The 13396-nt window shown below is 40.9% G+C and overlaps 1 protein-coding gene across 1 annotated transcript; it reads right to left on the minus strand.

Annotated features, from left to right (window-relative positions):
* Positions 1–5186: 5186 nt before the first annotated feature.
* LOC310802977 (D-threitol dehydrogenase) lies at positions 5187–12322 on the minus strand (the record flags this gene model as incomplete). The annotated part of the gene is given in 12 exon segments (XM_083667613.1): positions 5187–5382; positions 7028–7044; positions 7048–7145; positions 9571–9601; positions 9604–9635; positions 9638–9647; positions 10169–10215; positions 10218–10274; positions 10798–10927; positions 10931–11014; positions 12125–12175; positions 12266–12322. Coding segments are annotated over 12 exon segments (810 nt in total).
* Between the last annotated feature and the right edge of the window lie 1074 nt (positions 12323–13396).

Consider the following 13396-nt stretch of genomic DNA (forward strand, 5'->3'; position numbering starts at 1 on the left):
ACGGATACAATGCCTATTCATTGAGGGGGCCTTCAAGTACAGTAGGAGATTAGGCTAGTACTGTACTGTGTGTGTACCGTGTGCCCACCCTGAACAGTGACTTTTCGATCTTAAAGCTTCCTCACAACACTATACTTAAAAAGGAACACAAACTCAGATTAACCACACAACATCAGCTAACTTTTTGGTAACTTCATGATTTCATTAATTACACCATAATTCATTTTTCTTGGCGCCAGCAGTGTGGTCCCTACAGGAAACAAGTTGTCAAAACCTCAACTAAGGATGAGCACACAGTACATAAGACAGAGATAGTGCCTCATTAATCAAAATGAGAAATCAGCATACTTACTTATGTAATACTTTACGTTTTATATATTTGTGAGCCAAGGAAGTGACAGAATAAACTGCCACCCAATCAATAGTAACAATTGTGTACAATTTTAATAAAGAATTTCCAGAAAGTATAACTCATTAATGTAACAATGATATATATGCAGCCATGTGTATCCAAATACCCCAGCAAGCTAAAGGCCTTATGATGGAGAGGAGGTAAGTGATTGCTTTTCTATTGAATCATCCGGCCCTTTTTAAAGGCATCTCTGGGTCCTGAGAACACCCTTGGGTGCACAGGCAGCAATAATGAGAAGTGCATAAGTTTCAATCCTCCACTCAAGCCAAAGTCAGGGTTTTTTTGTGGGGAAGAGAATTTTTCTCTTAAGATTCTCGCTTATTTCCCTCTATTTATTAGGATAATGAATTTCCGAGTGCTGTGCCAGTTCCACTGAGCCTGCTTCTCGGCCTAATTCTCTGTAACATTTCCTCATTGCCGCTGGGGAACATTATATGAAGGCAGGGCTTACAATACCATCAATATGCCCAAGACGACAATCGTAGATATTAATGGAACTGCAAATTAAATCAAAGTCGGAGTGGAGCTATCGGGGCTATGATCAATGCCTTTTGCACAGTCAGATTTAATACGGGTTTGTAATTTGAGTATCCAAACAAAATGTGCATCTTAATGGGGAAGATGAAAGTGATGCCACATGGGGGAGGAAATAATACATTAGCTGCATTGTAATTAGAGAACTCATCGTACAATGTTTCTCTGGCAGAGTATTAATGTTGAATAAAAGGCATATAAATCTAACAAACATAACGTAGAGGGAGGGTGTGGATGTTTGAATTGTTAGGCACCTTTTAAGATGTCATAAGAGGTATCTGTCAGAAGCAAATGTGTTAGTGAAACCTTTTGGAAAGTATCATATTAGATGCAAAAATGTACCTACAGTACCTAAGTGATTTAGCTAATTCAGAGGGCAGTCGACTTTCAATCCAATACCTTTGACACCCCAACCATCCCAACTGTTATACTGATAGGACAGGCTCCAATGGCAGGGATACAGACAAACACCTTAGCTAAGGTCATTACAATAATGGTAGAAAACAATAAAGATGAAATTGTTGAATTATTAACATGTTTGAATCATTGTACAGAGTACATTTCAAACTGACTTGACAGTGATTCGCTGGGTCAGCAAATCATTGGTTCAGTTGATGCACCTAGGGTAATGAAAATCATGAATTTTTGAGTTTTACTGTAGATAAAAACCAAAAGAGGGAAGCAATTCATAAGAGAAACACGCTGAAAGGTGGCTCCCCTGAAAAAAGTCTCTCAATAATGCATGTGTATGCATCCAGTTTGCTACCTCCGTTCAAATATAATACAATATCATAACACAGGTTGACAAAATGTTCACCTTTTTATTATTTATCGGAAATCCATCTTACAGTATACACACAGCAGCTACCTAAAATTAAATTGTGTTAAGTCAGCAGGTGAGCATGATACCAGCAAACACCACAACTAGGCCCCGATGAATAACACATGAGCTGACAAACAAAGCTGCACTACGGCCTACACATCACCACCTACAGCCGGTGACCATTCCCTCTCTCTCTCTGTCTGTCTCTCTCTCTCTCACACACACACAGACACACACGCACGCACACACACACACACACACACGCACACACACACACACACACACACACACACAGTGTCCATAAAGTGTGAGAAGTGAGAGACAAGCAGCTGAGCTGACCCTGATGTCGCCCTCACGATCACAGAAAAACACAAGTCGTGGTGTTTTAAGAGTAGCTTTTCTCAATGAAAATTAAATTAAATAAATTTGAAGGAGCTTTAACAAATTAAACCGTCTTGACGGCCATTTCCTTCCCCCGGGCTTGAGCAACTAGGGTTTATCAATAATTGCTCATTCAAACATGCATATAATTAAAACCACTATTATTCCCAAGTTTGCATCAAGGTCCCTAAAATGTCAACCACTCTGCAGTTTGTAAAGGTTACTTGGCATCTCTATGTCTTTTCCCTCAGTTGTTCTAACTGTTCTGTCTCACTGGAGTTGGACTGCTCAACTTTGAAGGACACAAGGCTTACTAACCACTACCAGAGTTGTGACACTGCTGTTGAAGGAGAGAGAGGCTTTTGTAGTGTCAATATCAACACTGTCAAAGTGCTTGTCTTCCATTTTCTCTTCTCTAGAGGTGGAATTTGGATCTGACAAATGCAGTCTTTGCTGATTCTCAAAGGATATTGAAATGACTGTTTTGTCCACACTGAAAATATTAATAGAAACTATTCTGTACAGTCAGATTTCTGATGGGTCATAGATTAGAAGCCTCAACTCAATTTTCAAGAGTAACATTTCATTTTCAAGTGCCTTACTGAGTATGGCCTATGATGGGACATCAACATACATCAATATAAGGGTATATTGATATTGTCAAATGTTAATATGCCATCTATAAACCTTGAGGTACTCTCTCACCCAGCACAGTTCTGTGTATCGTCTCTTCCTGTTGTGCAATATCGACCCAGGTCTACTCATGAATGGCTTGTGCTGTAAAACATTGCATGCCAGGACAGGCTTGGACATTAATCAAAGTTGATTTGAAGTGTGAGGGCACAAGTGCTTTTTCTGATGGAGAACTGTTTAGCACAACACCGCCATGTTCACAGGCCCCGCTCCTGAGCATAATTGCAGCACAAAGGAGGTTATAAATAATGTATTCAAGAACACCTACACCTCATGAAGCAAGCCATAGGTTTAAAGAGAGATCACATTCTTTTCTAGCTCAAAATACTGATTTTGGCTCTACTAGCCACACTTTCAAGGAAGCCAAGCAATACAAGAGCAATACAACATCATAACAACAAAACAACAGTTTAGCATTGGCACAGAGTTATGCTATAAATAAACTGCTGCCTGCTGTGATGTGTTAATAGCAATGGAACTTGACGTGTTGCAGTGGATGCTAAAGTATCTATCCTTTTAACACTATGTATGATATACGTATGTCTGAAGTGTCCCTATTATATGTTAATTCAGATATTGTACAACTACTGAAAAAATCTGAAGTTAACTAAAGCCATGGTCATGTTTGTCTAAAGTAAAAACTTCTAGCTGTAGATGCAAAATGGTCATTACAATTTTCACCAATTGGGCGGTATAGATACATATTTGCATTCACATGACTCTGAACCTTGACAATTACTCACAACACCACTTGGCAAGCACTAGCAACCGATGAACATACTGTAATTACATTTTTCATACATTGGAAAGGTAACCGCTTTCTATCTAACTGCATTTTAATTGAAAGTACATATGTATTTATTCATTATTTCAGCATACATTCTTCCAGATCACCCCGCATGTCCAGCTGTTTGCATACTAGAATTGTAGAGATGTCCTTTGTTATAATTTCCCCACATATACACATAGCAGACCCGTTGTTATTGCCCTCAGATAATGGCAAATAATGTACTTGATAACCCCACATTCTAACAGTGAGTTTCCTGATGGGGAATAAGGCAAATGTATGTAGCTCCCTGTCTCTAGACTGCCTCTCTGTGGCCATCTAATGAATTTCCTAACTAATAACCTACTGTATTGTATGCAATGCTGTCACACTTCTCTTGCCGTATTCTGGATACATTCTTACAAACACTGATCCTATGATCTGAATCTAACTTTTGATTATGTGCTGTGAGGAAAATAAGCTTCAGAGTTGTGCCTAATATGCAGAGTTCGATTCACTTGTACCGCAAATCCAACTGAACAGTGGAGATCATCAGATCTCTCCATATCTAAATGGGATCCTCTCACTCACTATCCATGTTAATGACCAGTCCCAATTATGTAAATCTGAGTACAGCCACTAATAGTGAGAAGTTGCTCACACACACACACACACAAGCACTGTCTCATAGCTTCCATGGTGCTAATTGCTACTCCTTTGGTATAATTGCAGTGACTGAGGCCGTGCCCTCAGCTAACCTTTCCTTTAAGTATTGTTTTTCAGCACATAAACATTACAGGGAGCAATTAAGATGGGGCTCATGAGCACCACTTGGGGAACCAATCAGCAAAACCATGAGAGAGAAAGAGCTTAATACTGGGGGACAGAGGGGGTAGTGTACTGTACCCAGAGAAACACACAGGGACAAGGCTAGGAGGGGTGCAACAAGCAGATGCCACACATTCTCTATATATTCTCTATATATGTATGGAAATATGTATTATTACAGCATATCAGTAGTCTCAGTACTACTATAGTCTGAGAGACAATACTAGTGTATACATTGTGTACAGGATCTCTATGCAACCTTTTCTCCATCTACTGTCCTATATCCAATGTCATTGTTTTATGTAAACACTTGCATAAACCAACATGCATTCAGTATATCAAACTCTTGGACTATGAACTCTTTTCAAGCACCTATGAAATGAATCCATCTGAAAGTGTTAATGGTTTGAATGTGTGTTTATAAAGGGTTACTCACAGATTCATCATTTCTGTATACGATCTGATATTCAAAGGATTACAAAGTGGACATTAAAAGACTGTCAAGAAAAATATACAGATGTAAAGCCACATCAAATTGGCCCCCTTACTTACTGCATACTGCACGTGAACATTCCTATAACAACCCATCTCTCGCCAAACATAGCTAATCGGCTCACAGTGAGGTAATAAATATGACCTAATCTCTCTGTGTTCTCCTACTCTCCCTGTGGAGATCCATAGTGAGTGGAAGCCTGCTGTATTCCCAAGAGTGATCCCAAGAATGGAACAAAGAAAGTTTCTCTCCCTTTCTACCACAGACTTTGCCCACCCTCTATGACTAAGTTATGCCCTGTCATGTAGTCAGAGGCGTCAGATGCCAAGTAGACCACTGCAGCTTGCAGGTCTGTCACTTGAGCCAGTCGTCCAGCAGGGATATCTGACAGCCAGCGCTGCACCAGAGGCCTCAGACTCTCTGAGTGGATGAGAGGGGTGTCAACAATCCCCCTGAAAAGAGAGAGGGAGAAAGAGAGAGAGAGTGAGAGAGTGAGAGAGAGAGAGAGTGAGAGAGTGAGAGAGAGAGGGGTGGGAAAGAGGGGGAGAAAAATAAAAAAGGAATCAGATACATCAGACTTCAGAGCCAGGAGTGACAGCACCAGGCGTTTCAGAGCTACCACTTTGGTGACAAAAATAAACCCAATTATCCTTCAGAGAAAGGGCACACGGCGGCATCTCTGATGATATTTACAGTACAGTGGCACTGCTGGTGTTTAATGACTGGCACGTCTCAGGAAACACCATAGGGGAAGGACAGGACCAGGCTGTAGTTTGCCTTCAGGAGCTTGTAGATAAGCACTTTCTATGCATCTCACTGACACTCCTGCTTTGATTTTTTTTGCCTGATATGTGCTTGAGCTGGTTTTGATTCAGAGGCATGGTGCTTGAGTGGCATTTAAAGGAAACAGGTTTGTTGGTAAGTATTTTCGTCCTCTGAGCCAGGTACTTTCAAGCCTTGGCAGTGCTCTGGAGTAATAGCTCCATTAGTTAATCTTGACCAATGATGCTCTCTCCACTTAATGAAATGTATAATTTGATCTGTGTTGGAATAAACATGTCAACACGGCTGTGTCTAATGTGAGACGACTTCCGACCTTTTGCATAATCTGCATGGCAGCATGTAAAAACTCAACGGCCGAATCATCTTTAGCCAGGGAACCAACGTATTCCTGTGCCTTCATACAAAATTCCAACATTTGGCTAAATTAGCGCTTCCTAAGAGCGTGTCACACCTTGGTTAACATATTCCACCTCAATTATATTTCTCTTCAGCGCTCTGTTATCTGGAACCTTTCCTGGCAATCAGAGGTACTGTTTTCCCTCAGCCAATTTTCCAGATAATGCAGCTTATCACCGCTGCGGCTAAAGTTGCCAATGAAATCAGGCTGCAGTCAACCTCACACACGCTAATTGTGTCCCCTTTTTATGCATATTTACCGACTGTCACTTCAAAGAAATCAGTGGCCCATTGAGACACCCCTGTTAGCGGGGGGAAAAGAATTGCTTCTTTGCAAATTAAAATTAGCAAACAAGCTGGCGATAAATAAAGCTGAGCGTGGCGCGTGAACGGGTGCTTTGTTCTGAGGCTGTAGCGGGCCCCAGCTCGCCCCGCCGACCGGACGGATTTGCTCAGGGATGGCTGGGGCTAAGGGATGCTCCACTTAACACACACCCATGCACAGCCTTCCTCTGTTCTCCTCTCTTCTCTTCCTGCTGCTCAGCTTCACAGACAAATAGATACAAACAAGGCGCCATTGTTGTGGCAGCACTTGGAGTGAGGATGCTAATTTGATTCCCTAATTGAATAGAACAATTAGAGCAAGTGTTTGGTTGATTCATCCCTCAAGACGTCATCTAATTAAGCACTGACGCATTGTTTGAGGACTTAAATTGGTGCACCACTCTCAAATGGAGTCTTTCATATGGAGGCAAACACATAATTACTCCTCATCGTAGCTTCCTTTGGCAGCTCGATGCGTTACAAGACAACTGGATTTGAAGATGCTTGTGTGTATGTGTGTTTGTATGAATAACAAGAATACCACAAACACAGGACAGAGAAGCTGTGGCTAACATGTTTTAATGCAATATTTACAGTGAGATGCAGTTGACTCAGACCCCTCTGTCGACCCACTCTGTACTTTTAGTCTGGGTCGGTTTGACCACTCCTGCCTTGGAAGTGTTGTATGAAAGCTGCTTCTGTGGATGGGGCACTGCAGTGGAGGGAACAGATGAAACAGAATGACAGACTGTCATATGTTATCAAAGCAGAGAGAAGTTATCTTATCGTCAATTGTGCAACTTGCTTTAGCAATTCTCATTTTCACAATTACAACTTACTACCAAGGTAAACGTGTAACCTGTTTAAACTCTAAACGTAACTAAACTCAGTTTATCATGCAAACAATTGCCCTTTATTAACCCTGAAACCCACATTAGCATAGGTTAAGTTTTGGAGAGGACTTGAGCATGTAATTCATTGGGTGCATTACTTCATCTCAATCATAACTCAGCTCCCTGCTTTCTACTGGATGCTACATGAAAACACTTCCATTAGCTGTTGGGGACCCTGTGGATGGAGCCATGTAAAATTAATTGCTTGTAATGTCCGGTTGTGCACCATCTTCAGCAACAAAGGCAACGCACCATTTGTTTGCCTTGACCATCACAGATGCTGCCGCTGCATGGGATGCTGGGAAAGGGGCTCATTTTCCTGCGGTTGATTAATCATCACAAGGAAGGCTCCAAGTTACATACAACTTTAGTAGTTAACCCCGTCACCCGGTGATCTCACTGCCAAATTGCTTTGGTCGGTACTGGGATGATAAATACGACACAGCTGCAGAGAGGCAGGGGCCGGTCCTGGGGAGACAGACTGGAGCATCCCGCCCCTCGTTTGTTTAAAGGGAAAAGCGCTGATGTGGAGGAGGAGGAGAAGGAGGATTAGGAATAGAGGAGGCAGTGGTTGATAAAGTGAGGAGGAGAGTGAGGAGAGAGAAAGAGAGATAGAGAGAGAGAGAGGAGGCGCAAGCCCCAGGGTAGGGAGGGCCCGGGAGGAGCACGCGAGGAGGAGCAGAGCCCAGGGCTTACACCCAGATTGAAGGTGAAAATCCGACTTATCAGGACAGGAAACACAGCTATAAAAGCCTAACAGCGCTAATCCTGGCTGAAGACCTAATGATAGGGTTCCAAAATACCGTTCAGAAAACGCCTTCATCCCTCAAATCAACCTGCATTGATGTTTTTCCGTCTTTAAGAGCAGTAATCCTTGGAGAGGGAAAGGAGCTAGAAGAAGAGCACTCTCTAAAGCCCTCTTTAACATTCACCCTACTGCTTATTTCCCATTTCAAGTGGGAGGAAAACATGCTCTTTATCAGGCATGCCTATACATCCTGAATTCCTCAGGACAGATAGGGAGTTCAGACGATGTACTTGCTCTTATTAAAGAAAAGAGAGTCTGTAAATTAGCATGCAGCTAGGATCTGCAGGTATCATTTGAATGGGAGTGCCATGACTCCCTCTGTCCTCAGTCAGGTCAAATACGTCATCTCCAAAACACCACCAAACAGCATGAAAAATATGACCATATCGACTAGGATTTTTTCATCATATAAAAAAACAATTTAATGCTGGCCCTTCTGTGTGTAAAATAATCGCCTACCATCATTCTCCTGAGATGGAGAGGTGAGAAAAAATACATTTTATTCAGCAGATGGACAAAAAGCTGTCATTGTGCATTTTAATTGGACATTCACTGCTGCTTTTTTGGTACACCACTTGGCTAGAACAGGTCCCATCTGATTATACATTATGACAATATTATAACAGATGTCCAGACCAATAAAGTAAATTCCTGCAGGACTGCGCGTAATGTGAGTAATTGATCACTTTTTTTATGCTGGCCTCTATTTACCAGCATGGTCCTGTTTTACAGATTGCCCCTGCAGTTGGGACTTTGGCCCATATGGCACACCAGTTTATTGGCGATTTGACTATACTGCTGATGAAGTGCTGCTGTTCCTCTGGAGGAACCTGTTGGAGGAATTACACTGGGCTGTGAATTTTACTATGTGCTCAGTAAAACCAAAAAGCATCTTCCGCTGCTTGAATGGCCGTTGGCAGAGAAAAGGGGGGGGTTGTTGCCGATACGCAGGAACCCCTGTCACATGTTGGACCTCAGGTTGCCTTTCACATCCTCCCCAAAGCTCCACAGAGTTGGGATGTTTATTATGATGCAAAACTGGCTTGGCGAGTAGCAATCCCAACACATTGTATTTGTAGTTTAAGAGTATGTGGGAGGATGAGTTATTAGCTTTATGTATGATACTGTAAAGATTAGCAATCCTACGACAATGATCAGAATTGAGAAACTGAGGTGCCACATGTGACAAACGGTGACTGGCATGACACAAAAAGAGTACAATGATGTTGCAGATTGTCGAACATCATGACAACCGTCATGGTACTGTATATAGGTATTCTACATAGTAGTGTGGTGGAGACACATCCAATGCCTCCTAAACTTGATCATTATGCTTCACTTGACTTCACTTGTGCCAATAGAGATTAAAGGAAAACATTCTCCCTGTTGAAATTAAGGCAATCCAAAGAGATGCTAGTAATAGAATCATCACTCACCTATTAGACTGGCTATGGAGGCTGTGTTAATATAAAAATCTTCTCATATCCTTGTTTCAGCATATCCGGCATGCAGCCTGGGGCAAGGATTTAGGGGGAATGGACACATTAGACTCATTGCAGTGTTGACACCTTACTGATGAGACAAACACTTTGGGTGTGAAATTGAAGACTATTCTTGGAATCAGGAAGAGATGGTAAAGACATACTTAACAATGTTTACCTCACCACACCAGGCATCTCAATTTCCAATATCTGGTATCTAATTAATTAGGCCGTCTCCTATGAAAGGTTTGAAAAGACAATTTCCAGAGCTACATGTGCTATATTGTGCTACAATGAACAATATCCATTCTTATTAACTTGTGCTAATCCATAACCAAGACACTTTCCTTGCTAAAAGGAAATCAAACCCAACTCCCTGAAGATGTAAAAGGTGGCATGAGAAATGAGAAATGCAAATTACTGTACATGTTTTGGAGGTGATCCTGTGCCACAGAACAGAACAATAAGTAGTACAAGTGACACAGGTTAACCAAGCTTGACACAGGTCATCCAAACCTGAGTGACAAGGTCAGTTTGTGGTGGAGTTACTCACCTGACAACACATGAAGGTCCCAGTCAGGTTGACATTAAAGGTTTGGTCCACTCCTCTAGACCGGTGTTTTCACTGGCTTGATCCTTGCATTGTTGCATGCTAGGATCTCTCCCCATTTGGAGACAATGCTGTTAATTATCCTTTGAACATCCTCTGATATGCTAATTTCAACTGATAAGCTTGAAATGGTTGATATAGAATCAAGTACGTATGCTAACTCTGTTACATGTCTTTCAAACATAGATTGTGAAAAGTATAGTCAGAGTAGCAGGACTAATCCTAAACTGTATCTAAATGAATATCAAAGATGGTTATCTAGGAAGACTCACAGGGGGTTGACAGTAAAACTGTTTCTAAGAATGAAGTATTTTATAGTCACACATATGTGATCCAGATAAAAGTTGTCTATGTGAACATATAGCAAAAAAAAGCCCTAAAATTCACAACGCTCACCTTTTTAATGATAGTTGGGCGCCATCTGCTGGAGAACCCATAAAAAACAATGGTATGAAAACATAATAGTCTTGACTGGTCTGTAAGGACACAAGTCATGTCAAACATGTCAAACTTGATTATTGGGTAACATTTCATCATAGTGTTGCTTGGATCATGTTTCAGACACCTCTCACCTTTTAGACTGAGCTCCTCTGTCACGCCTTCAGCTTTCCCTTGGTCCAGGTCCACTGCAGCCACATTGGCCCCAGCCTCACCCAGGGCGTGTGCAAAAGCCCAGCCTATTCTCTGCCCTGCACCCATCACTTAGGCCATCCTGCTGTCCAAACGCATCCGATCCAGGATCGTCCTCCCACTCACTACCTGGAACACCTCATCGTCTACTACCTTGCTCTGAGACACAAGTAAGATAGTGAGTAACAATTAATAAGAAGTTTGTTGTTGTTGACCACTGCAAAGTATGTATTTAACATACGGTACTGAATACCATAATCATAGACTGAAGCTGTTGACAATGGCAGGGCCTGAATACAGAATATCAAACATGAAATAAACTGAAAGACTTCTAGGAGCCATTTTGGGCATTTTGTAAGCTTATTGTATTTTATGTGTTGTGTGTATGTGTGTATATCTATGTAGTGTAGGTGGCAGTATCACTAGGGATCATGGGTCACAGGTGACCAGAAAGCACATGCTTCCAAGTACAGAGACATTAGATTAGATTAGATTAGATTCAACTTTATTGTCATTGTGCAGAGTACAAGTACAGAGACAACGAAATGCAGTTAGCGTCTAACCAGAAGTGCAAAATAGCAGAAAGTGCAATGAACAGTATTTACAGGTAGTGCAATATATGATCAGTAGTAGTGCAGTATAATATAGTATAATATAAGCAGTATAATATAGCAGTGCAGTATAGCAGTATATGAGTAGCAGTAGCATTATAGCAGAATAAATAGTTACAGTATGAGCAGTGTAGCAGCATATGAGCTGTATGGGTAATGCAGTCTAGCAGTATATATGTATTAACAGTAACATGAGGTAGATGCAGAATAAATATAAATATGGAATGCCGTATAAACAGTATAAACAAGTATGTACAGTATGTGCAGTATTGAGACTGACATACGTCAGTCTCAATTACGACAGCAAGCCATTCACCATTACCATCACCATTTGTCATTATCACCACCAAGGATTTATGGACTATCACGCACGATAACTTTGTATTGTTTTATTATGCCATCAATAAATGGGTGATCCTATTGTTTAATCACCCAATGAAAACAGTAGAAGGAGTAGAAAGCTCTGTTTGGTGTGCGTCAAGAACATGCCGACCAACCTGTGAACCTGTGTGGCTAAGAAAGCCTTTTGAATAGCAACTACAACACAAAAAGTATCAGGACAGGGGGGTTATAATCTAGATACTGTAAGTCTGATATAGTGATCACTGCTGAGGAAGTGTCTTCATTGCCTGTGTACCTGAACATGTTGATGTCATACTGTAGGTACTCTGAGAATTATACTGATGCCATCTCTGTGAGGGACGATGACCTGTAAAAACAAATACAGTATGTCCATATCAACACAACATAAACAAAACTAGAACAATTCTACTTATACCAAGCCAGAGATCCCACTGACCTGCTCCACATGAGGATCACTCCTTACAAACTGATCAAACTCTCTCTCCGTTTGCATCTGTGGAGTCCTTCAGATACACTCTAGCCTTGAACAGAACTGACACCTTTGAGCCAATTCCTTTCAATAGAAAGACAATGACCAGTGCTGGACTATCTATTGCCAATAAGTGAACTAGATGTATTGACACAGAATATTACCCCTTGACCACTCTAACTGACATATGTGACTTATTGTATAGACAGCACGTGCATGCATCACAATATAAAAAAAAAAAATTAACACATTTTAATTTGAATAAATCACATACAAATAATTGTGTTTGCATTGTATCCACACATACTAGAATATTTTCACACCATTCTAAAGATCTAGTTTTTAAACAAGGAGAACAACATCACTGCCGGCTAAACTCAATTACTGTACTAATTAATCATGCTTTGGTCACCTTCAAGGTATCCATGGCAGAACCAGTTTTTACAGTAATCTAGTAATCTAAAATGTGGAGACTTGTCAAATATGGATTGAGCAAATTCTTACAGGTATTGACCTCCTCATGTGCTTTGTCCCAGTCGTGACCCATCGTTTTCCGATAAAATCTGAAAAACACCAGGAACTCACTCATCCACTCAACAATACATGTATACTGGAATGTGGAAATGCAGCTGTAGATACTAAGTATGGTTTCGGATTTCACTCTTCAATACAGTAGCTCTTAAACCCTGTGTGACATGTCTATGAAAATTATATATTCTGAGTCAGGGAGGATGGAGAAAAATCCACGCTTTTTCTTTTTCAATGTTTTTCTTTTTAAATATGGTTTCGGACTTCACTCTTCAATAGTTTGTAAACCTAGTGCAGAGGTGTGGATTTTTCTCCATCCGCCCCTGATTAAGAATATATAATTGTCATAAACATGTCATGCTAGGTTCAAGAGCTATCGAAGAGGGAAGACGAAACCATATGCAGTTCAAAAAAGCTATTGAAGAAAGAAAACCGATTATCCAATATAAAACTAACTTTACAGAGGTATGAAAGTGTCCACAACAGAAAGTTAATAAATGCATAGTTTGTTGTGCCAGTCAGTAACTGGATCATTCCAAACGTGGGGTAGAAAAACAACAACCGTGCAAG

This window comes from Argentina silus (genome assembly GCF_951799395.1).
Source record: "Argentina silus genome assembly, chromosome: 4".
Taxonomy (NCBI): Eukaryota; Metazoa; Chordata; class Actinopteri; order Argentiniformes; family Argentinidae; genus Argentina; species Argentina silus.